Source organism: Urocampus carinirostris, chromosome 15, assembly GCF_059441175.1.
Source record: "Urocampus carinirostris isolate Australia breed hairy pipefish chromosome 15, RoL_Ucar_1.0, whole genome shotgun sequence".
NCBI lineage: Eukaryota > Metazoa > Chordata > Actinopteri > Syngnathiformes > Syngnathidae > Urocampus > Urocampus carinirostris.
The window spans coordinates 37,745,507-37,770,240 of record NC_142363.1 but is presented as its reverse complement, the minus strand read 5'-3'; the positions used below and the strand labels follow the sequence as shown (position 1 = coordinate 37,770,240).

The 24,734-nt window shown below is 42.0% G+C and overlaps 1 protein-coding gene across 3 annotated transcripts in view; it reads right to left on the bottom strand.

Annotated features, from left to right (window-relative positions):
* pacs2 (phosphofurin acidic cluster sorting protein 2) overlaps positions 1-24,734 on the bottom strand; it is a 33,034-nt gene that overhangs the window by 4,601 nt on the left and 3,699 nt on the right. Inside the window, exons 2-23 of one of the 3 annotated variants that reach the window (XM_088355259.1) lie at positions 19,823-19,910; positions 19,658-19,747; positions 18,906-19,031; positions 17,830-17,995; positions 15,868-15,941; positions 15,725-15,799; positions 13,351-13,410; positions 13,126-13,286; positions 12,167-12,251; positions 12,053-12,109; positions 11,861-11,985; positions 10,385-10,514; positions 8,947-9,051; positions 8,778-8,884; positions 8,549-8,703; positions 7,418-7,531; positions 5,385-5,493; positions 5,230-5,262; positions 3,295-3,337; positions 3,178-3,220; positions 1,770-1,908; positions 576-802 (exon numbers count right to left, since the gene is read on the bottom strand). In XM_088355259.1, coding sequence (XP_088211385.1) covers positions 576-802; positions 1,770-1,908; positions 3,178-3,220; positions 3,295-3,337; positions 5,230-5,262; positions 5,385-5,493; positions 7,418-7,531; positions 8,549-8,703; positions 8,778-8,884; positions 8,947-9,051; positions 10,385-10,514; positions 11,861-11,985; positions 12,053-12,109; positions 12,167-12,251; positions 13,126-13,286; positions 13,351-13,410; positions 15,725-15,799; positions 15,868-15,941; positions 17,830-17,995; positions 18,906-19,031; positions 19,658-19,747; positions 19,823-19,910 — 2,312 coding nt within the window. The remainder of the gene's footprint in view (positions 1-575; positions 803-1,769; positions 1,909-3,177; positions 3,221-3,294; positions 3,338-5,229; positions 5,263-5,384; positions 5,494-7,417; positions 7,532-8,548; positions 8,704-8,777; positions 8,885-8,946; positions 9,052-10,384; positions 10,515-11,860; positions 11,986-12,052; positions 12,110-12,166; positions 12,252-13,125; positions 13,287-13,350; positions 13,411-15,724; positions 15,800-15,867; positions 15,942-17,829; positions 17,996-18,905; positions 19,032-19,657; positions 19,748-19,822; positions 19,911-24,734) is intronic. The other 2 variants (XM_088355261.1, XM_088355262.1) reach the window with 2 other exon arrangements.

The window sequence follows — 24,734 nt, the reverse complement described above, 5'->3', positions numbered from 1 at the left end:
AGCACGCCCCATGGGAGGGGCCTTCGTAACGCACCGGTCCAGACATCGAGGAGACTAGGTGGAGGTCACGTGGGGAGTTTCTGGCCCGCCCATGGGGGTGTCCGACACGCCGGCTTGTGAAAAGACGAAGAACTACGGAAGATAGAGATCGATCGCGAGGGACAATCAAAAAAGGAGGCTCATTCGGCTAATTCGATGGAATTCACTTAGTTAAATACTTTAAGAAAATAAATCTGCCCCTGTGTGGAAATGCCGGTCTCTTGTACATTTTTCCATGAAGAAAAGAGCATGCATTGTTGTGTGTATGAAGGTTATGTTTGGTTAACGGAGTCAGATAACTCATTCGAATAATATCGTTTTTAATATCATTTTTTCCCTAACAACCCTATAGACCAAAATATAAAGCAATTCCTCCTACATAGTATAACTGTAGTCGTATTTTCATAGTATTTCTGTAGAAGTAATTCTGTATTATAGTATTTCTGGAGTGGTATTTGTGTATTGTAGTATACACGTAGTTGATGATACGATTTAATAAGTGTGGAAGATGTATGTTTTGCAGACGACCGTCTCACCCTTCTTGTTCTTCTCTTTGGTGACGACGGTCATGGCCATGCACGGCGGCGCCGAGGAGTCGGCGCCCCCTGCGGGAAGCCGGCTGACTTGCAGCGAGCGAAAATTGCCCTTGAGCGAATTCTTCGAGGCCAAAACCGAAGACGAATCCCGTTTCTCCGGGTCTTTCTTCCTCTCTGCCGACCAGTAGTCCACCTGAAGGCCCATCAGCTCCGGCTGACTCCCGGAACTGGGGAAGGGAACTCGTCACCGGGTGCCGGAGATGGACTTAGAATAAATACGGAGATCCCTCGCTACTTCGGTTATTCGTTGGGTCACCTCCTTCGCTGATTTTGAAACGAATTGATTTTGTCTTTATTGTCATTGATATGAAGGTATCGTACATTGTGTTCTGATGGTGACGGATTGTGGAAGGCTCTCTGTGTCGGATGGGGGTGACTGTGTGCGCGATTGTGATAGGCTGGTTTATGCTTTCAGTTTAACAGGAGGCTGGCGCCACCTCCGTAAACAAACTGCTAGCTTTTAGCGGCTCGTCACATTAAAAAGAAATCCGTCCATCCAAATCCATTAGGAAATCCTGAGGAAAGTGAGCGAGCGCAAGGTAATGGTGATCACCAGCGGGTGCTCTATGGATTGTTATCGGCTTCCGGGAGCGACTGGGGCGGCGTCGGGGAGAAGGCAAAGGCTACTGCTAACGGCCAGGCTAAAACTCTCCTAGCCACCATTGCAGTATCTTGCAAACACCGGGTCCATTAGCCATGGAACAGAGGACTTGGAGCCATAACTCGTGGGAAACAGTTACATTCGGGACAGTCTTAATTTAAGCATCACGGAGATCTGTCTCCGTTTGAGGACACCCGATGCTAGCACGCAGCAAGCCGGCCGCTCTCTAAATTGTTTTCTTACACAGAAAAGAGAAGCCTTCCAATTTGGTTTTACTTTTGTATGATGACAATAAAACCCTCCATTCAACCTCAATAAAGTTATTATTTGTACCTCCATGGTTGTTATTTTGTTACAGTGGTATACTCTCAGTCGATAAAAACGTCATCTAGAGGGAAGGGTTAACCCTTAGGGGGCTTATGCGAAGGTGCAGATTTGTACTCATCGTGGGTGGTTCTGGTCCCGATTAACCACCAAAACAAAGGGATCTCTGTATTTATTTGTCCGATTTGGTAAATATTCCCGCACTTCACCTGGGCAAGCAGAAAGCGGCATTGACGGATGGCGAGGCGGGCGGAGTGGGCGTGGCCTCTTTGAGCGCCGGCGACAATTGAGGTGGCGTGCCGGGCATCGAAGACCAGCCCGCCATCGTCGCCGGATCCTCGGACTCGCCTTTAAGAAAGCGGGAAAAAAGAAATGTCAAGGAGGGCGTCAATGTTGGATGAAATGTGAGCCCTGTGTTTACTAGGAAACAGCGCCAGAACAACCAGACTGTGGAGAATAGTGTCAGATTGCAACACAGATATGTATTTTTGTGTTGTAACACAGCAAATTGCATTTGCTTGTTATCGTTCCTCGAGGATTAAAGGAAAGTTGAGTCACTTGACGTCAACGCCAATGATACCCAAGGAAAAGTCTAGCATTTTTCATAGATAACTTTCGCTGCTGTTCAGTACATCCTAAATAGATTAAATTATCTTTATCAACATTTATAACATATTGAATAGTGTAACCAGATATAAATCATTTATGGCCATTAATTGGTGGGGTTTTTTTCAGTGTTTTGATTGTTTTTTTGGGTCGTTTTGTCTTTTATTGGTTCTTGTCGGTTGACAATAGTCTGTGTAATATAGTGTAACAATCTGTGAAGCCCTTTGAGACTCTTCGTGATTTAGGGCTATACAAAAATAAATGACTTGACTTGACTTGACTAGTCACGTTTTTTTGTAATTTTCTCCTTTTTCAGTTATAGGGTAGTTTTGTGTTTTTTGTCCATTTTTCTTCGTTGTTCTGGTTCATTTGGGGTCGTTATCTGATTTATTATTATCGTGTTTTGGACCGTTTTTGGATTCTTACTGGTCGTTTTTTAGTCATTTTTGGGGTGGGGGTCTTTTTGGTTGTTTGTCATTTTTGGGTGTCCTTTTTGATCATTTTTTGGGTCATTTTTATCCGTTTTTTATGTTTTTTGGGGGGTGTTTTCTGTCATGTTTATTTTTGTTTTTTAGGGGTGAATTTGTTGGTCGTGTTTTTGGCCATTTTGGCCTTTTATAGGTCGTGTGATTGGACGTGTTTTGAGTCAATATTTGGTCTTTTTGGGCATTTTTCCTCATTGTTTTGTTGTTTCTTTGTCAAGATAAATAGACAAAATATTTACAAGTAAGTAAAAGAATTACTGGAAAAGTAACGGCAAACCTCCTGTTTTGCTGCTGTTATGCATTATATGAATAATGTTGGACTAATTTCTCCTCTAGAAGGGCGTCATAAACGTTTCCAGACATCACAGCAGAGTTTTGTATCGAGAGCGCATGCGTTGTGGAAAAGAGCAGCTCACCTTTTTCCTCTGTGCCGCCACAAATAAGAAAATAGACCAAAAAATAAGCGTCACACTATTCAAACTTTGATTTGGAGGCAAGAATTCAAAGTTAGGAGTCCGCCACTCGCCTGTCGTCGCCAAAACCGGCTCTTCGATTCCCACTTTCACCGTCTAGAAAAAGAAATGAAAAATCCGAGTCGTTAAGGCTAATGTGGCTCATGCTAACGGACGGACATGTGACTTACGCCGACAAACGGGATGAATTTCTGACACGAGTCTTCATCGGGGCTGACCAAAAAAAAGAAAAAATAAATCAACAAATGTGTCATTTTTCACTCAATTCCAGACAAAAAATGACAAAAAAACAGAGTTCAGGAAGGACCGGGAAAAATCTTAAAATCAAAAATGAGGAAAATAAATCAAAAACAAATTAAGAAAATTCAAATGAAAGACCCCCAAATAATTGAAAACCATAAACAGTGTCAATAAAAAAATAGTCGTGAAAAATAAATGACAAATAAAGACAGGTATTCAAACCAAACTGTATACACTTATACAGTCATGCAAAATAAGAGAAATGAAGAAATAGTGAATGAAAAAATAAAATACCAAAAAATATATTCAAAATGAAATAGCCAAAGGAAAAGTATACCTTGACAAACTAGGAAATAAAAATAAGAAAGGAAATATCCCCTAAACAAATAAAAACGGAATATATAGACAATACATGAATTGATCATGCTCACATCTTTGATTTCCTCCTAAAATATCTTTAAATATATGAGGAAGGGACTTCTTTTTGTTCAACAAGAGCCTTTTTAAAATCCAAAGATGAGCGTAGCATGAGCATTTTAGCTAAAAGAAAAAAAATGCTGGGACAATAGCACGAAGCCTTTCCTGGTGTCTTGTCAAATTTGATCTCAGTCTGAAAAAGTAAACCTTGGATTGGACACATTTTTCCAAAAGTGGCCATTTGGAGATGACCCGTTTTCTACACTTAAACGTTTGCAAATTTGTGTTTTACGTTGTCCAATTTTTTAGCGATTGTGAAAGAATTGTAAATGTTTGACTTCTCTTTCCTTGTCCCTACCTCTAGTGTGGACTTGGTTTCTACTGGCTGGAGATATTCAGACCTATATTTGTTCTATGAAACTGGCCCGCATAGGCTAACGTGGGCCGCGGACCGTGAAGAAAAGCCTGTATCGGCCGAGAAAGGTGTTATTTGAAAGGGGAGGGCTAACTACCGTGTTGGAAATCATTTCACGAGTCTTTTTTATTTTTAAAAGGGCGTTTTGGAGCAAAACAAGTTTAATTTTAGAGGTAACGTCCGACAAAATGTTTTAGGGGGATTCCTATTCATTTGTCGGTATTACGGTGTGTTTTGGAGTCAATATTTGGATTCTATGGATTGTCCTAGATGTAACGAAGCTGTTTTCGTGGACACTCAAAGAAGTTGAAGACGGCCAGGGGACTTAAAGGTGAGTTGCGCCGGCTTTCGAGTCGTGAGGTATCTTGTTTCAGACTCATCGTGATGTTTCAGTGATGAGAACATTTTGGAACGGTCATCATGTCTTGAATCCCAAGAGTTTGCACTTTCCAGCGATATATGGTATTTTAGTAACCGGTGAACTCTTAAAGACACGTATTTGCTTCTAAAAAGTCGAGCGGCCCGCCGGCGGGTCGGCAAAACGTTAGGAGGTTAGGCTGAGCCTCTTGTACGCCAGACCTTTTGTCCGCTCGCTGGCTTATTTCAAACAGTTATGTCCACGGCTAAGCCGGGCACCACCTGCCTCTTCGAACTAAAATTGAGGTGCCGAGACATCCTGGTCCTGGCTCCGGGGGTCAGGATGAGGGCAGGGTTCCCAACTGTTTGAGCGGCCTCCCGGGGACTGGTTGTCAAGGCGCCCTGAATGTTTCTTTTCTTTTACAAATGTGAGATAGCGCCCACCACCTCGTTGCGATCAGATGATTAAATCACTGAAATTCAATGTATTTTTGTCTCGTCTTCAAATCAATGTTTTTTTTCTACCGAATGAAAGTTTTTTTTTCTACCACCAGGAGGCACTAAAAATCACACACTGACCCTTTAACAAAACGAAATGTGTGGGGTATTTTTTGGGGGGGTGTAATTGTAGACATGGCAACAAGAAGAGGGACAAGACCAAAATGGAGGTGCGTACCTGATGGCAAAATCAAAATGAAAGCTCTTTTTCCTCGGAAGAACAAAAAAGGACAACACAGAGCACACGAGTGTTATTTGCACGCACAAACACGATGAAGACACAAAGATGTATTTAGTCCGTTTTCGTTCTCGATGCGTGTGTTTGCGGCGTACCTCTTCTGTTTGTAGGTGAGCATTGCCTCGGCGATGGGAAGTTGGTGCGCAACGTTGGCACCCAGCACGTACTGCGTCACCCTCCACGCCACGTCCGCGCTCTCCTGGACTGAACGCGTTGACCAAATAGGGAGGTTTTTAGGAGTGATAGACAAGAAAATAGCATTTCTATATTTAATATGATTGAGATTTTGCAATTGTTTGGTTTATTCCTTTCTTAAATTCAGGTATAAGGACTAAATGATACATCTGATTTTCATATCATGTATTATTTTCTGAAGTTATGAAGGATTTTACACATTTTACTATAAAGGATTTTATACGATTAAATACAAGTTAAATTAATCGAGTGCAATGAAGATGTTCACTGAGTGGGCTTCAGGTCACGCTGTTCCAAATGTTTTGGTTGGGGATATTTGATAACAGGACACAGACGAAGGACGTCAGGCATTGTTTTGATAAACGCTCGGTGTTAATTTGAGTTTCTCCAGACATCGGGGCATGGGGGGCTTTCATTGGCACGCCCATGGGAGGAGCCGGCACAACAGCTTGCGGAGAGACGTGGGTCGAGAAAAAAAAAAAGAAGATCGAGAGGAGGCTTTACAGAGACTCGAGCGACACTAATTCGGCTAATTTTTTAAAAGATTAAATGAAGACAAGTATTTTGATGAAATAAGCCAATTTAGAGTGTTATTTTGCCCAATGTGACCCCAATTTTGATTTTGATTTTCATTTAAATGTGTTATTTGTACTCAAATATTCCGATATTTTTGTGTGTGTGTGTTCCCCATTCTTTTCCCAGATTTGGGTCGAAAATGGACCCATTTAGGACTCGGATGGATGGAATCCAACTTTCAGGATTGTTCTTGTCGAGACCAGAACGGAAACAGGACCCACTTGCCTTGCGTTTCTCTCAAAATTATTGGAAGAAAGGGAAAGGGTTGCGCCCACGATCCGGTGATCGCCGGGCACGGGAAGCAGGCCGCTCTGAACGGGGAAGTGGAACTTCCGTGGCGAGCGATGGCGGTGTCGGGAACGGCAAAACGGGCCGGTCGCCGGGACAGGAGAGCAAACACGTGGTCGGGATCGGGAGCGAGTCGTAAGCCAGGAAAGGAGAGTAGACGCGGTCGGGGACAAAAAGAGGTCGAGAGCCAGGACGGGAGAGCAGACGTGATCAGAATCGAAACGGGTTGTTGTCGGAGACAGACGGGAGCAAAAACGAGACGGGTGGGAGTCAGGGTCGAAAAAGGCTTGCCTAGTGCTAACTGAGGTTCGCAGACGAACTGACAACAGGTGACAGAAAGGCAGTTGGCGCCAAAGGAGCGGGCAGAGGTACATCACGTCGGTAATCATAACAGTTTTGGACAAATTGAGCCACTTTTGTGGTTGTTTTAGGATAAAATGACCCACTTTTTTAGGGTTGTTTTTTGGGGAGATAAAGGGACAGTATGTAAAAGTTAGTATGTCCTAGTGGTGAAAAAAACCTCATTGGGAAATTCGTGGTAACAAACAACTATTATTTTGGGAAGCCTTTTAAAATAAATAAAACCTTGTAGTTTTTTAATTTCAAATGAGCTGATTTTCATAGAATAGATTATTTGAATGACTATCAAAGTTTTTTTTGTGTTTTTTTTCCTTTCTTTCCCAGCCCTGAAACAAAAACATTTTGGTCAAAATGGAGTCCAAAAATGGACCCATCCATGACTTTCTATTGTTTTCTTTGAAATGAGCCACTTCTGAGTTTATTATTGGTCCAAATGAGCCCAAATTTTGGGAGTTAGTATTTCCAGTAGGTGGCCATTTAAAGGGACAGTGTTTATTACTTAGCAACCCCTAGTGGTGAACTAATATATAGATTTTTTTTCTCTGTTCTTTTGAACAAAACGACTATTTTTGCCTTCCTTAAAGAAACGATACAACTTCATTTAAGTGAGCCAATTTTGTTCATTTTTTCCACAAATGTTTGAGTTTTCATTTTATAAACCTTAAAACCCGGTTAGGGTTTTGTTTTGGTGGGAAAAAAGAGCGCTCACCGTTCGCAACGGGGGCCTCGGCTTTGTGGAAGAGATCTTTCCAGGCGGGGTCCTGGAACAAGGCTTTGTAGGTCCGGTCCGTGGCCCCCAGGTGCTTGGCCACCGGGTTGGGGCCTGCGCACAAAATTGCATCTCCTCAATTTTCATCTTTACCTTCGATATTCATTCCACACGATGTCTAACGTCAACAAATAATCAAGTCACATTGAACAAAAAAATCTAAAAAACAGGGATGTCCAAAGTCCAGCCCGGGGGCCAGTCACGGCCCGTAATCCATTATTGACTGGCCCCCAGCCTCTGTCCTAAAACGAATGATATGTGGCCCAACAAAAATGTTGACCGCAGTCTAAAATACATTTGTACTAAATAAAAAAAATCCCCATTTAACTAGATAATGGCAGTAGCCCTAAGGCAGGGGTGTCAAACGGGCGGTCCGCAGGCTGGATCAGGCCTGCCTAGGGATTGAATCCGGCCTGCGAGACAACTCTGAGAGAAGCGCAAGAGAAAAACGAGCTGCGGGTTGAAATAGGTCAACTTGATGTTGCCAAAGCCAGGTGCCTCGAACAATGACACTGTACTTGTATTTATTTCTCTCTCTCTCTCTCTTTTCCACCCTTTTTCTCCCACTCTCTGTCTCTTTCACTCTCTGTCTCTCTCTTTTGCGCTTCCTTTGTTGCTCTTTGTTTCTTTCTCTCTCTGTCTCTTTTTCTCTTCTTTTGCTCTAACTTCCTTTTTTCCTTTTCTCTTTCTCTCTTCCTACCCTTCGCGCCTTTTCTCTTTTCTCTCCTTCTGTCTTTCTATTTCTCTTTGGATTTCTTTCTTCCTCCCCCTTTCTTTTCCCCCTGTCTCACGACTTTTTATCTTTTGTTTCTCAGGCTCTCTCCCTCTCTCTCTTTGTCCCGCCCTTTCTCCTTTTCCCTTCCTCTTTCTTTTCTTTCTTTCTCTCTCTTTTTCTTTCTCTTGAATCTACTCGTTCGGCCCTTGAAAGAATGTTTGTTCTATGGTGTGGCCCCGGGTTTGACACCCCTGCCATAGGGATCCTCGAACTGTGGGAGATGATATATCTATATATACATAACGTGCGTGTTTTTTTTTTTTCTGAGGGAAAAAAATCAAAGGAGCAAAACGGACCAACGGGGATAACGAGGAAGCGCATGTATCCCATCCAATCGGGAGTCTTGTGGCTCAGGTGTTCCACGAAGAGGCGGATGACGGCGCTCAGGTAGCCCTCGGGGCCGGCCACGCCGATTTTCACGGGGGCCGGCGGTTGAGAATTGCAGTTGCGGCTGCGACACGCGCACAGAAAAGGGTGGGCAAAGAGAAAGCGGGTGAGGATAAGAGGAAGGAAAGCGCGGCTCACAATCTCTGTATGCGGGCCACCACCGTCCCGAACGCCGCCTGCAGGTCGGCGGCGCCGCAGGTGCAGACCACCGGCAGGTTTTGCTTCTGGAGCGTCTCCGACAGGAACTGAAAACGGGAACGCCTGAGACGGGGGCCCCCCAAAAAAGAGGCGGGGCTCGTCGACTCACCCGTCCCCGCCAATCCGACGTGTCCGCCAATAGCAGGCTGTCGGGGAGGTGTCCGTCCGATAGCAGGATGTGGTTGAGCTGATCGTAGACGGTTTTGCGCGGGATCTACATCGGGGACAGGTTGGGACCGCTTGTGAGACCCCCGGGATACGGCGACCCCGCCTTATGACATTTTTCACTTTATAACGGGGAACAGGATGATTTTTTTTCACTCCCCCTTTACTCGCTGCCTGCTATCGGTTTTGGTCACAGCATCGAGAAGATCCCGATGCGCTATTGGCTGAATTACCCCCCACAATGCCTTTCCCTCCATTTACCTCAGAGTGTCGCATATGCTGTGACTCTCAATGATACAATATCCTATTTTTTGGACTGTATTTATGTGTATTTATGTTTTAATGGTACATTTTTAAATATTTTTTTTATATTACGCAAAAACAAACCAATATAAAACAAAACTACAATCCATTTAACAGTACAAAGCATTTTGCATTTTCGCAAACATAGTTTTAATAAAGATTTGTCCAGTTACCGTACATGTTTTAATATGTATTTTGGGATTTTTCCCAAGAATCCTGTAATATGAAATGAAAAAGAATTGTTTATAAACATTTATCCAATCAAGCAAAGCATGCAGTGATGCTAAAGGGAGAAGCAAGAACATGATAACCGTGAATATGAAGCTTCTAATGACCAAGATGCTAAAGGGAGAAGCAGCAACATGATAACCATGGATATGAAGCTTCTAATGACCAAGATGCCAAAGGGAGAAGCAAGATCATGATAACCATGGATATGAAGCTTCTAATGACCAACATGCTAAAGGGAGAAGCAAGAAGATGATAACCATATGTATGAAGCTTCTAATGACCAAGATGCTAAAGGGAGAAGCAAGGACAGGATAACCGTGGAAATAAGCTTCTTATGCTCAGGAAATACAAAGAAGAGCGATAAAGTCTTCTAAGGGTGAAACTATTCTCACAACTGGAAGTTTTAAAATTCTATGGCATTCAAACCTACTGTCTCCTCCCCCTCTGCACTCAACTGCTACTCCATCGTACCAGCTCAAGTCACATCACACCAAAGATTATTATGTATTTTTCATCAAATATATACGTTTTATACATAAGTAATACATAGTATGTACTATTTTATTGTTTTAATGTTTGTTTATCTGGAGTACTGGGGGTCGGCACTTCCTTTACTGTACTCCGAAGTAGCACTTTGTGGACTCGAGCGCCACCTGCTGGTGGAGTTTCTCAAAATCTTTTGAACGGGATGTTTGGCCACTCAAACGCTCACACCCGTAGCTAAGGGCAGGCCGTTGGGGCCCTGCCCCCCCACTGAGGCCTTGTACCCCTCCACTAGAAAGCCCGAGTCCAATTTCCTGAGGTTGACCACCAGATGGCGCTCTTCGGATACAAAACGGGGGTCTGACCTGTAGGGGGCGCGTGTCGAGGGCTCGCCGGTTGTCCAGACTGTTGGCGCGTTCGTTGGGGGGCCGGCTGGGTTGCCGCTCCTTCAGGGAGGTGCTGCGTCCCCTCCTGCCCGCCATCTTGGGCTCCTGCCTGCCGCCGGAAGGGGCACAGCGGAACGTTAACCGGGTTCGATTCCCGAAAAGCTTTCTCCTACCTCGCTCGGGTCAAAGTCAAAGCTGAGAAACCGTGCTGGGAGAAGCACAAGAGAAAAAAGGACCGCATTTGCGAATGACCATCGATCGACCAGAGAACATTGAGGAAAGCGGTCAGGTCACCGTTTCCCGTAGTGCGTCATGGGTAAGTACGGCCCGGTGGCACCCATTCCTCCAAATGAAAAAAAAATTGTGCCCGGCTCCTCTTTGAATAGTCCTTTTAGTAGTAGATATGAAACGTAAGAGCCAAGATCCCATTTTCGATTTTGATGAAAAGATGAAAAGCAGATGACTTTAAATCCATTTCATCTTTTCTTTATTACTCTTTCTTTGTTCATGTTTCTCTGGCTCCTTCTTTCTTTATTCCTTTCATTCTTTCTCCCCCTTTCCTCTTTGTCTGTTTCTGATTCCATCTCTTTTTTGTGCTCTCTCTTTCTTTCTGTCTTTCTCGTCCTCTAATTCTTTCTTTTTCTCTTTTCTTTCTCTTGCTCTCTCTCTCTCTCTCCTGCTTTATCTCTTGTTGTCTCTCCATTCTTGCCTTCTGTCTCTCTTTCTTCCTGTCTTTTTTATTTTCTTTCTTCATTTCTCTCTATCTTTCGATCTTGCTCATACTTTGCTTCTCTCCTCCCCCTTTCTTTTGATCTATTTCTCTCTCTTACTGTTTTCTCTCTCTTTTCTCTTTCTTTGTTCTTTATCTCTCACTTTTTATCTCTTGTCTTCTCTACCTCTCCCCCTTTCTCTCTCTCTTTCTCTTTTATACCGCTCTGTTTCTCTCTTTCTCCCTCTCTTTCTCTACCATCTTCTCTTTTAATGTATGTTTTCAACCTTTTCTCTCTCTATTTTTCTTCCCTCTTTTTCTTTCTCCCTTTATCTCTTCTCTCTGTCATCTTTCTCTTCTCTCCTTGTCTTTTATGTTTTTCCCTCTCTCCCTTTCCATCTTTCTCTTTCTCTCCCTTTTTCTCTTTTGATGTCTTCCTCTTTCTCCCCCTCTCTTTTTTCTCGCTTTCTCTATTTCTTTTTTCTCTTCCTCTTTCTTTACCTTTCACTCTCTTTGTGATTCTCTTTTTTCACACACTTTCTCTCTCTTCGCCTTTTTTTCTCTCTCCTTCTCCCTTTCTCCGCATCCTGCGTTCGACCGCACGAATATATACAAGAATTGGATGTTGACGCAGACAAAGAAACTTTTCAGGCACTCTTAAAGTGAAACGGTTGCAAGGCGGGGTCGCCGTATCCCGGGGGTTTTGCCGTAAGACCTAAGAAGAGAGCCTAACCCGTTTTTCTCACCCGGCGGCGTAAAGCAGCAGGGACTCGGTCTTGGTCATCTTGCCGGCGGGCGGGAAGCGCTCCGGGAAAGCGTCCGCCTCGTCCGTCTCCGTCTCGCTGGTGGGCGTGGCCGATCCCGCGCGCTCCTGGGAAAAAAAAACGTCCCGGTGAGAATCCGCGATCCTTCGGGACGGCCGGAGCGCGGCCACTCGCCTTCTCCGAGCCCCCGTCGTCGTCGTCGGTGACGTTTCCGTCCCGGTCCCGTTCCGTCTGCGGAAGGAGGATATGAATACGGGAAGGGGCGGGACGGACATTGCGGGTTCTGACCGGGCTGGGGGCCTGGCGCCGGCCGCTGTGGATGCTTCCGATTTCCGTCTGCGAGCTGGAAAGGGACGCGCCCTCGAAATACGGCCTGCCCAACAAAAACCTTCCCGTCAATTCCTGAAATGGATTTCTCCCCGTGGCTAAAAATAGACATTTTCGGTTCCTCCCGTTGAAATTGACCGCCTTCATTTTATTGGCCCCGAACAATCACAAGGTTCCTCTACTCTTTCAGGGGCAAATTCAAGCACTTTTCAAGCACTTTCAAGGCCATTTACTCCCTCTTTCCAGTTCCTTCAAAGGAAGAAATCCCCCGCTGAATCAAAAGAACAATTTTCAATTTAACTTTGACCAAAATAAAGTCACAATCTTGCTGCTAGCGCATACCAGGCCTGCTAGAAATTAAAAATACAACCGCTAAAATAATGAAGAAATACAAGAAAAATACTACTATAGAAATACTTCAAAAACTCAAAATACAACTAAAAAAACACAGCAGAAATACTACAAAAATCCTGCTATGGAAACTCTACAAAAACAAAACTACAATAATACTACAAAAATACTACAAATATACAAAAGAAAATTCTTCTACGGAAATACTACAAAAATAACATAGATATTACAAATATAAAACTACCGTAAAACTACAAAAATACTACAGATATACAACAAAAGGTTGACAGAAATTCCATGAAATACAAAGAAAATACGACTATGGAAATACTCCCAAAATACTCCAGAGAAAATACTACAAAAATAAAACTACAGTCCAACTGCAAAAAATACAACCCAAATATTCAACGACATCGAGCATTCGCAAGCACTTTTCAACCCTTGAACACAGAACTTTGAAATTCAAGCCTTTTCCAGGATTTCGAGCACCCGTACGAACCCCGAGATGGACATTTTGACACCGGATTTGAACTATTGAAACAAAAGCCCCGCCCCTTCCGCGTACTCACTTGAGTTTGGGTTTGGGGGTGCTGAGGACGCTATCGTCGTCGTCCAACTCGGGTCCGCTATCGCTCGGGTTGTAGAAGTCGGCGCTGTCCAGGTCCAGATCTTCCTCCTCCTCCTCCTCCTCCACCCGAACCCCGATCGCGTCCCGCTCCGAGTCCAGAACCTTAAAGAGAGCGGCGGGGATGGCAACTCGGTCGCTTGGTGACGACGCCGTCAAATGTCCTCACCTCCTCTGTCACTCGGAACCTCTTGAGGAGGGCCACCACCCTCTGCTTGAAGTTTTGCTGCTGAAAAAAACACAAAATATTCTTCTAATAACACATATACATAGAAATCCCCATTTGAGTGTGTGTGTGTGTGTTTGTATGTGACTTATAGCTTCCGATACAGCTGTACCCCTTTTCGTGAAAACGGACGCAGTTGTACTTTAGGACGCTGCGGGTGTCTTAAGCTATATTTGGCGTCACGGAGCCCCCAATAAATACCCCAAAAACCCATAAACATCTTCTTTCATGTGGTGCTGCAGTTCCCGACCACTCCGAGCAGCCCAATCCAATCCAATCTTCTGATGCTCTGAAAATGGTCCAATATAAAACCTAAATCCTAAAAAGATGTCCCGATCGAGTCCTCGTTGTGTCCTGTCCCTCAAAAACAGATCTGGCGATGTGGGACCAGAAACAAGTCTTCAGTCCTTAAAGTACCTCCAACTCGCTAGCCCCGTATTCTATTGGATCAACTTAATCTAAGCTAAACAAAGTCTTAACCTCGAGTTTTAGGGCGCAGTAGGACCACCAAAAAGTCCCCAAAAAAGACAAGCAAGCGGTCCCCAAAAATTCCTGGGAGTTGCTCCATCCAAAATGGTTGACGGATTTGTTAGCTTTAGCTTTGTTCGTTAGCTTAGTTGTACTTGAATCTTAATTTCAGTCAGGATTGTCAACAATGTATTGTGGATTTGAGAAAAAACTGGACTTAAATCTATGGTCCTTGACCCTTCAGATGGCCCCATAATCCTTGGGCAGGAATGGGCAAACTGTGGCCTGCGGGCCACATGCGGTCCATCAGACGTTTACACCTGGTTCGCCAAAATAAAACGTTCTATAATAATAGCGAATAAAGTACTACCGAATAAAAATGTTTTTTTGTGCCAACTTTGTCCCTTCATGTGTCTACAACAAAAAGTACTACGAAAGAATACTACAAAATGACTACAAAGCTAAATTTAAACGTTTGTGCCTAAAACAGGGACCTCGGATACTATTTTGATTTCACTTTGAAAAGTAAAAAAAAAACTTTAAAAATTCAAAATTCTACTTCAGTAATACGATAATACAAAAAACAAATATATCAATATGACCCAAAATATTCTGAAAAAATATAACCACAAAATTACTGAAGAAATACGACAAAAATACTACTCTAGAAATACTTCCAAAACTCTACAAAAATACTATCAAAATACCACTACAGAAATACTACAAAAATCCTGCTACAGAAATACTATGTAAATTCTACATAAACAAAACTACAGTAATACCACAAAAATATACAAAAGAAATTTTACTGTGGAAATACTACAAAAATACTACAGAAATACTACAAAAATAACACTAAGAATATACGACAAATATAAAACTACAGTAAAACTACAAGAATACAACAGGTATACACCCAAAAGTTTATGAACATACCACAGAAATTCCACTGAAATACAAAGAAAATACGACTATAGAAATACTACAAAAATACTACGAAGAAAATACTAAAAAAATAAAACTATAGTAAAACTGCAAAAAGTACTACAGATATATGACACAAATATTCATGAACATACTACAGAAAAACAAAACAAAAATTCTACTATGGAAATACTACAAAAACAACACCAAGAAAATACTACAAATATAAAACTACAAAAATACTACAGATATACAACAAAAAGTTCATGAACATACGACAGAAATACCACTGAAATACAAAGAAAATACGACTATGAAATACTACAAATATACTACGAAGAAAATACTAAAAACATGCCAAAAGTACTACAGATATAAGACACAGATATTCATGAACATACTACAAAAAAACAAAACAAAAATTCTACTGTGGAAATACTACAAAAATACCATTGAGAAAATACTACAAAAATAAAACGACAGTAAAACTACAAAAATGTACATGAACATACGACAGAAATACTACCCAAATACAAAGAAAATACAACAATGGAAATCTTACAAAATACGACAACAGAAATACGACAACAATAAATAAAACGACGGTAAAACTACAAAAAATAGTACAACAAAAATGTTCATGAACATACGACAGAAATACGACAAAGAAAATACTACGATGGAAATACGAAAACAGTACTACAAAAATAAAAACTACAGTAATGCTACAGAACTATCAGTCATTTGACTCACAAAGACTCCAAAGAATGTGGCCCAAGACTCCAAATAGTCGCCCGAGGGGAAGGAGTCTGGCTCAAGCCCCTCAACCTTTGCCTGAGGGGAGCGCTTCCGTCTCCCGGGGATAAGAGTTCCCCCGTCCCCGATTCCGTCCCCCCTTTCCGTTCCCGCCCGCCGGCAAACTCACCCCGGTGATGGACGGCGTCCGGACCAGCGATCTCCTCTGCTTCTTCGGCTTCCTCGCGTGGTAGTCTTCGTCTTCCTGAAGGACCGCCAAAATAAAATCCCTTTCGGGTGATTCGGGGGAGGGGGTGTTTCTATTTTCCTGACCTGAGGCGGGCCCGCGTCGTCGCTCGCTTCCTGCTCGGAGGAAAAACTCTCGTCCTCCTCTTCCCAGTCGTTCTCTAAAACAAAGACGGAACGGATCCGTTTGGGGGAAAATTCAAGGATTATTTTCCCGCAAAGCTCGCACTGATGCTAAAGGGAGAAGCAAAAACATCATCGCCGTGGAAACGAAGACAGCCATGAGCCACAAATACGACAAAGTCGCAAGAACCTTTACCCAGGAGAGTCAAATTCGTTTTAGCCCCCGGGTAGGCGTGCTCCGAAAAAAATCTCACGGGGGACGGTCTGGTAGAGTAAGGAGAGAGAGAGAAAAAGAGGAGAGAAAGTAAGAGAAATAAGAGAGGGAAAAGGAGAGCAATAGAAAAAGAAGAGGGGGATAGAAAAGGAGAAAGGTAACAAAAAAGAAGACACAGAAAGAACCGAGAGAGGGAGCGAGAGAAAGAAGAGAGCGAGTGAGACAAAGAGAGAGAAAAAAGGATAGGAAGTAAGAGAAATCATAGAAAGAAAAGGAGAGCAATAGAAAAAGAAGAGGGAGATAGAAAAGGAGAAAGTAAAAAAAAAGAAGATACAGAGAGAACCAAGAGAGGAAGCGAGAGAAAGAAGAGAGCGAGTGAGAGTGAGAAAAGGAGAGAAAAGAGCGATAGATAAACAATGAGAGAGAGAGACAGAAAAAAGAAGAAAGAAAATACAATTAACAAAGAAGAAAGACAGAGAGAGAGAGAGAAAGAGAGTGAGATAGCTCCAGTTGCTTTGCAAATGGCACCTGGCTTTAGGGACGGATTTAAAACTGCAGCTCATTTTTCTCTTGCACAACTCTCAGCATTGTTTTTATTGTTTCCGGTATTCATCCCGACCACGGGCCGCATGTTTGACACCAGTGCAGTGCCCTAACCAGTTGAAAATTATTTATACAAATTGGGAGCCCGTTAAAACAAGGAACTCTTCTAAGGGCATGACAAGCCCTCACAAATGGAAGTAATAATTGGAATCCACCTTTGCTGTCTGCATCCATCCTGCAACTCCACCATACCAGCTTAAGCCATGTGACACCAAAGTTAAATACATTTTTTCTTCATATGTATATATATATTTTTTAAGTCGATTACCGTATTTTCAGCATTCTAAGGTGCACTGGATGATAAGAGACCCGCCCAAAAAATAATCTTAAGCCATATCGTTTTCATATACAAGGTCTATTGGAATGACAACTATAGTAGAACTACCGTATTTCTTCACGCATAACTCTTGCAAAAATCTATGCATTTACAGGATTTTCATGGCATACAATGTTTTGCGATCGGATCTGCTGTTTTTCCATCGCTCGATCATCGTACCGATACGGTAGAATACCGTAAAACCTCGTGTAATAACGCTCACGAATAAATACTGGATGCATTTTCAATATTATTTTCAGGCGGATATGGCGCACTGGGTCATAAGGCGAAATTTCAAATTCAGGTTCGCCTCGAAGTCTGAAAAGTACGGTAATCCTCTCAGTGTGCAGCGCCTAGCCCAAGAACTCTTAGTCATGTTGCCACATTTCAGGCTTCAAACTGAAAATATTTTCAAAGACACAATAGTGAAGTACAACGAAAAACTAAAAGGTAGATGTCGCAAAAATATTGCCCCCTGTTCTCTCAGCTCCAGACTCCAGAGGTTCCCTGATGACTTCTCGATGATCCAACGTGGACGAAAATGACTCATTTTGCAACATTTACACATCTCGTGTCAAAATGGAGAGAGTATAAAACCACTGCAAATCTACCAAGACCTGGCCGTCCCTCTTCATTTTCAACCCAAACATGGAGAAAACTAATCAGAGTGGCAACCAAGAGAACGGCATTATCTCATTACCATTGGTTTCTATCCCCCACTATGGTCAGGTTCCCTTTGCCATCTCGACTTCAATTTTATATCGGGGTGTCGTGTCATGTGCGGGAAGCCCACCGGAGCATTTAATGCGCCTCCCGTCCTGCAGGGCGGCGCCGTCCTCGTGGTCGATGGGCTGGCTGGAGAGCGAGAAGATCCAAATTTCCGCCACCTTCCCCGGCAACTCCTTCTGGTGGCTAAAGAGAGCCAACACCTGGCCTCCTTCTGTCGGATGCTGCATCACCTGGGGAAAGGAGCGGCATCTAGATAAGGGGCCGGATTGAGACTCTCTGTTACGGGGTCATGGTTCAGCACCTGCAGTCCCTCCACTTTTCCAAGAGATGGCACTATGAACTCATTTTCTCGTCTACCTCTGAAACCCCCCTATCTGGATGCTCCCAATTAGCCAATGAGCCAACTTCTACTACGATTACTCCAGCCTCCCACTCCACATTGCTGAATCATCTGCTCAAGGTGTGACTGTCTGCGTACGCGACTGGAATAGATTGGTGTAAGCCGTCAGTCAAACAGTGGGTGGGCGCCGCAAACTAGGAAGCATAGCCATCGCTAGCTTTTAGCAAATTGTGACATCGAAAAAAAATTCATCGATTCAATCGGACTCCGAAGAAAGTCAGAAGAGCGCAACATAAACTGTGATCATCAGCAGGTGCTCTGTGGATTATTATTGGCTTCAAGGAGCGACTGCGGCGGCAGCAGGGAGAAGGTTGCTGGTCTGACCTACTGCTAACAGCTAGGCTGACAACTCTCTGAAGCCACCGCTGCAGAGCCTAGATCTCTGTCTCCATTTGAGTACACCCGATGCTAATGCGCAGCTCGCCGCCTGCTTTCTAAATCGCTTTCTTATACTGAAAGGAGAAAGAAGCCCTCCAATTTCGTTTGACTTTTGTATAAAGACAATAAAAGCATTCATTCAACTGCAGTTATGTATTATTATTATTTATAGATCTGTAGTTGTTATTTTGTCACAGTCGTATACTCTCAGTCGATAAAGACTCGAGGGAAGTTTAACCCTTCGGGGTCTTTTTGTGAAGGTGGTTCCGGTGCCCGTTAACCGTGAAAACCCAGGGATCCTCGTAGCCCACCCGACGGAGATGCCGAGTTCCCCCGAGAGAAACTTGAGCGCCCGGCGATACCTCAGTCATGTCGACAGAACCGGTGGCGAGCGTCTTGTAGCCCAGGATGGTTCGGTTCTTGTAGCGCTTGCGGCGCTGCAGCAAGATCTGCAGTTTGTTGCCTTCGCGTTTCAGGAAGTGAGGATACTGAACACATTGGGAGAAAAAAACGAGAAAATGGAGCTCACTGGCGCCCTCTAGCGGTTGGGAGCTGCTGAAGTCAAAAAGTACTTCATCGATATAGTAACTGTGCACATGACTGTGCGAACAATGAGTCCCATAACGGACGGCAAAGCGCCCTGGCAGACACCTGAGCCAACCAGCAAGGTTCTAAGCCCAATTTGGCATTTCATTGTATCCCTCAATGTTAGCTCCCAATAAGTTAGCTTGTGTTATAATATTAAAAAATAAGATGGCTGGGATGGGCTCCAGCCTCCCCGCGACCCTAATGAGGATAAGCGGTACGGCTAATGAGATGAGATGAGAAGTACATATTTCTTAATAACGACACCCCATTATAAGCCTTATTACATTTAACCTTTTTCTGTAAACATATTTAAAAGTCAAAAAGTCCATTTTCTTTTTTGCCTTTTGGCAGTGTCGGGCTTCCGTAAACGCTACAGATGAGAACGTTACGTAGCAACAAATCAAGACATCCTTTACGAAAATGATGGCGTTGTTTTGTTGTAAGATGATAACAAAAAAATACATATTTGATGACAATCCTGATCACGACATGATATAATCTTTATGACGATATTTTGTGTTTGTACCTGCAGCGAGAAAGTGAGAGCCAAGTCGGTCTCCATGAAGCCGCCAGGGGGCAGCAAAATCTCGTGGGACCTCAGCATCCGCTTGGAGCCCTGTTTGCGCATGCGCACATTCAGCACACTCGCCCAAAATCCAAATGCCAAATGAGTTGAAATGAAATGTCTTACTTGGATTTTAACGGCGATGACGACCGAAATGGGTTCTTTGTCGAGTTCTCGCAGCACCCGCAGCTTTTTTAGGGTGAGACTGCAAAGCCTGATGGAGAATAAACACCCAAAAAAGGCACAGAAAAGCACAATGGCGTGAGGATGTTGTTGCAGTACTTCGAGTGATCAACAGGAAGCGCTGTTTTTCAAACGACAGTGACGCGGCACATTCGAGTACATGTGACTCATCACTTTTTTCCAAAAACGCATGCCCCTTTTTTTCAGTTTCAAAATTAAAGACCTCCTAATGACCTGACAAGAACAACAGCGGCTAGTTGAGGGTCATAAACTGCAGCTGAGTGGCTAACATAAGTGGCTTGAGAAGGAAACAATCGAAAAAAAATCAAAGGACGCGGTGAAGCTTTCATACAGGAGGCGAGTGAGACTGAATAATGAACACCGACTACCTGCCAATATCAAACAGTGGCTCGTCGCCAGCCATAAGCTGCAGCCAAGTGGCTAACGTGGGTGGCTAGAGAAGGAAACAGTGCAAAGAAATGTGAAAAATGACAGAACAACGTAACTTAGCGACGGAAGCCACAGTCTATAGGCAGCCAAGCGGCTAACAAGCGTGGCTAGAGAAGGAAACGAGCAAAAAAAAGTCAAAGCGTTTCGAGTGACGTGACACTGCGATGTTCGCTTGCGTGACCAGCTGTGGAAGGCGAGGGACACCGAAAGAAAATAGCAGCTCACAAAAACAATTGCGGCTGGCTATAGCCCGTAGCTCACATGAGTGGCTAGAGAAGGAACAAATGTAAAAAAGCACCCTATGTCTGAAAGGAAGGCGAGTGACACTGATGGACAAAGCAGACACTGCTAAATAAAACAAGTGTGGCTAGTGGTAAGCCGTAGCCTTCAGCCAAGTGGCTAACAAGATTGGCTAGAGAAGGAAACAGGGGGAAACGACGTTGCGTTTCTGCTTATTATTTGAGTCGATATCGTTTTATGGACACGAATGATGTGACTTCTACCACCAGGGGCCGCTATATAGTACAACCTAGGAGAATTCGGTAAGCTAACCTGACTAAGTGTGGAAACAAACGAGCGAGATTGTTGTAGAAAGCGAATATTATTCAAAGCGCGTCACAACGGGGCCTTTGAGACGTCTTTGAGACCGTCAAGGCGGCCATTGTTCGTCCCACAAAGGCCCCGTTGTGGGTTCCGGTTCCGGGCGCCGACGGCCGAGACCGGAGACCGGACCGGGACCCGGAGGCGGGCTCGTCACGGCTTTTGTTGCCGTGACGAGCCCTTCCGTAGCTCGCCCCGTTGAGTTCTTCAGCTTTTATTTTGAAAGGAATGGCCGCGACCTCATCCGATGACCATCATCTAGAATTCTGACCCATAATAAAAATATTCTTGTATGGAATTTCAATTGAAATGGAAGCTCTTCATTTGGAGATTTTGTGGGTTTTTTTCATGAATAGAAAATCAAAATTCTTCCTACATTTTTCCCAGGCTCCATATGAATGTTTTTGTATTTAAATGAGGGTTTTATTATTATCGTATTATTGTTTTAAATCCTTGAAACTGAATAAACATTTTGGTGAATGAAATAATAAAAGTACATTCTAATGATATCATTTTTTTGACTCTACAGAAAAAAAAGGCATCCTAACAAAAAGAATAAGAATATTTTTGTGGAAATAACACCAGCTATTTCAAAGTATAATCATATTGAAATAATTACATTTTAAAATGATTTCATATCTTTTTCACAATACTTTACATAAAAAAATAAAAGTAAACATTTTTAAAAGAATACTTAGAAAATACTAAACTATAATGATGTTACTATGCTTTCAAATAAATTGTTATTGTTTTGAAATATCTATTTAAAAAATGTGTTATTAAATAAACCATTTGTAATAAATAAAAATCTTTACATAATTTTAAATTAATTATTTTTTTAAATGTGTTTGTTTTTTACTGTAAATGTAAAAAAATACATAAAATTAGCACTTGCAGTATAATGGATACACAATACAGTAGTTTTTCTTGCAATATAGTATTTTTTAAACAAGTACACGTGGTCAATTAGCACTCGCAGAAACATACTTTCGCTAGCAATGCTATGCTAAGTCTTAGCATGAGACAACAAAGGGGAAACTTAAACTATACTATATTTTATGCTAAGCTAACATTACTGCTAACAGCTACTGAGCTGTGATATGCTAAGTCTTAGCATTTTATATATATATATATATATATTTGACAAATGGGCTAAGAATATTAGCATTGTTTGTCAATTTTTGTAGCAGTCGCAAAGTGGGCACTTAAAAGACTTCATTTGTTTGTCGCTAAGCTAACGTCATTGCTAACCGCGGGATGAAAGGTCCCGGCTCGTCCTTCGCATCCCGTCTCCGGCGTTTTTTTTCCTTTTCTTTATCGATCTCACGGCAACGCGGCAATTCCGTTCGAAATCAGATTTATTGCTTGAGAATTTTCAGTTTCCTTCATTTTGAGTCTTTCAAAAACAATGACTAGTACGGGGAAACGAAATAGCATGTACATGGAAACGTCAGCGTGTTGTTTATTCGTAAATGCGTATTAGAAATATCTTTGGGGGTTTTTTTTCGTCACGGTATAGGATCGATTGTGTTTTTTTCAATATTCTAATATTGCGAAAAACCATTTCTTCTTTGTCGGTGTCCGAGCACGTAGGCCGCACTGCCCCCTGCTAGCGAACCGCCGCAATAGCGCTTCCGAGCTTTACGAAACAATCGACTTTTGTACTCCGAAACAAATCGAGAAAGCGCAAAGTACACGAGTGAGGAATACTCGGACGCCGCGGCGAAAGTAAGAAGCGGGGCCGGCCGGCAAGGGAGCCAAAGTCCGAACTTGGCGGATGATTAAAAGCGATAGGAGGAGGCGGCCAATCGGAAGACACTGATGGGAAAAGGGGCGGGGCTTTCATGACTGAAATCATTCGTGCGCCCTTTTGACTTGGATCATGACTTTGTGTTTTTAGGAAGTGTCAAAAATATCAAACAATTCAAAGATGTTTCGTTCATCAGATTCTTTCAACATTTCATTTCATATTTTTTGTTTTTGGAGGGTTTGATTCTTTTTTTATAACTGTTTTTGAGTTATATTTTGTATATATATTCACATTTATTTTATATTTTCAGATTGGTAATTGTCTTTTTTTTAAATTTATATTTGAAAAATTTTGAATTTATTTTTAATTTTAACATTTCTATTTTTCATATTTGTTTTTTCTACATCTTAATATTTATGATTTGGATTTTTCTGTTTTCTTATATATTTTGACATTTAAATGTTTATATTTTTGTACGTATATTTCTTTCTTATTTTTCGGCATCTATTCTTATATTTTAGATGTATATTTTGATATTTTTTCACATATTTAAATCTTTGATGTATCTCTTTCTATTTTGATATTTTTAAATGTGTTATTTTTATAGTTTTAAATTCACATGTTATTGCATGTAGATTTTTTTAGATTGATATTAATTATATTTATGTTTAGATATATTTCTAGATTTCTATTTTTGTATGTAGATTTTTTATATATTTTAAATGTATATCTTTATATTTTGCATATTTCTATTTCATATAATTTGATATTTCCATTGCGATCTTTTTCCGTATTAGTTTTTTTTATATTGATATTTTTAAATCATTAAATATGTACATTTTTTCCATATACTTGTTAATATTTACTATATTTGTTCCCACAGAACATTCTCAATTAATAGACGATTGAAAATAATTCAAAGTAAAACGAGTTTAATGCACGCGTCAGAATATTTTTTTCCACCGGCTTAAAAAAATGGAAGGCAAAAAATAGACACGAGGATATAAAGTCATTAACGGAGGCCAGCGTCAGCCTTTTTGAAATCCGGAATATTTTGAACTCGTCTCATCGAACGGAGCGGAATGGAACGGTCCCGTCTCCCACACGGGTGAGAAAAGATTCCTTCTATTTCCCGAAGGAGTAAACGATGACTGAGGGGAAGAGGAGGAAGAATTAAGAAGAAGAAAAAACAGATAAAGGGAACAATGTGACGACAACGGGACAGAAAGTCAGGGTTTTTTTTGGAATGTGGATCGCGATTCATTCATATGTTTTCTCGATTTTGAATCCATCTTATCAGATGGACGAGAATAAAATGGTCCGTGTTCCCACACAGGCGGGAAAATATTCCTTCTATTTCCCGAAGGAGTAAATGCTGAATGAAGAGGAGGAAAAATGAAGAGGAAAAAAAAGGAAAAAGAGACAAAAGGACGATTGATAAAACGATAGGGAGAAAGTCAATTTTGTCCCTTTGTGGATTGTCAAATCACCTCATGGAAAGTTCAAATTGGCAATGTTTTGTTAATAAGATAGATTCTTTATTTTTTCAGATCCAAATTGATAATAATAATAATAATAATAATAATAATTTCCTTGTATTGTCATTCTGTGTAACAATGTACACAGAACGAAATGTCGATTGCACCTGACCCGTTGTAGCGAGCCGATGCAGCCGCAGCCAACAGAGGGCGCCGCCGACCACTTTTTAAGTCTTAGGAATGACTCGGCCGGGGCGCGAACCACCGACCTCCCAGTCTCAAAGCGGGCGCCTTACCATCTAGGCTACTGAGCTGGTATGATATTATACATAATTTGAGATTTTTGATATATTGTCAAATATATTGTCATTCATTTATGAATTTGTATTGATGATGATGATGATGATGATTATTGGACGTTTTATGAAATGATGTTTTTTATTTTGAGACTTGTAAGTTACTGAGAATGATACTTTTTATATTTTTGATATTCGTTCATTTCATTATTTGTATTTGATAGATTATTAACAGTTTCCTTTTTTTAATCATAATTTTTCATTTACATTTGTATTTTGGG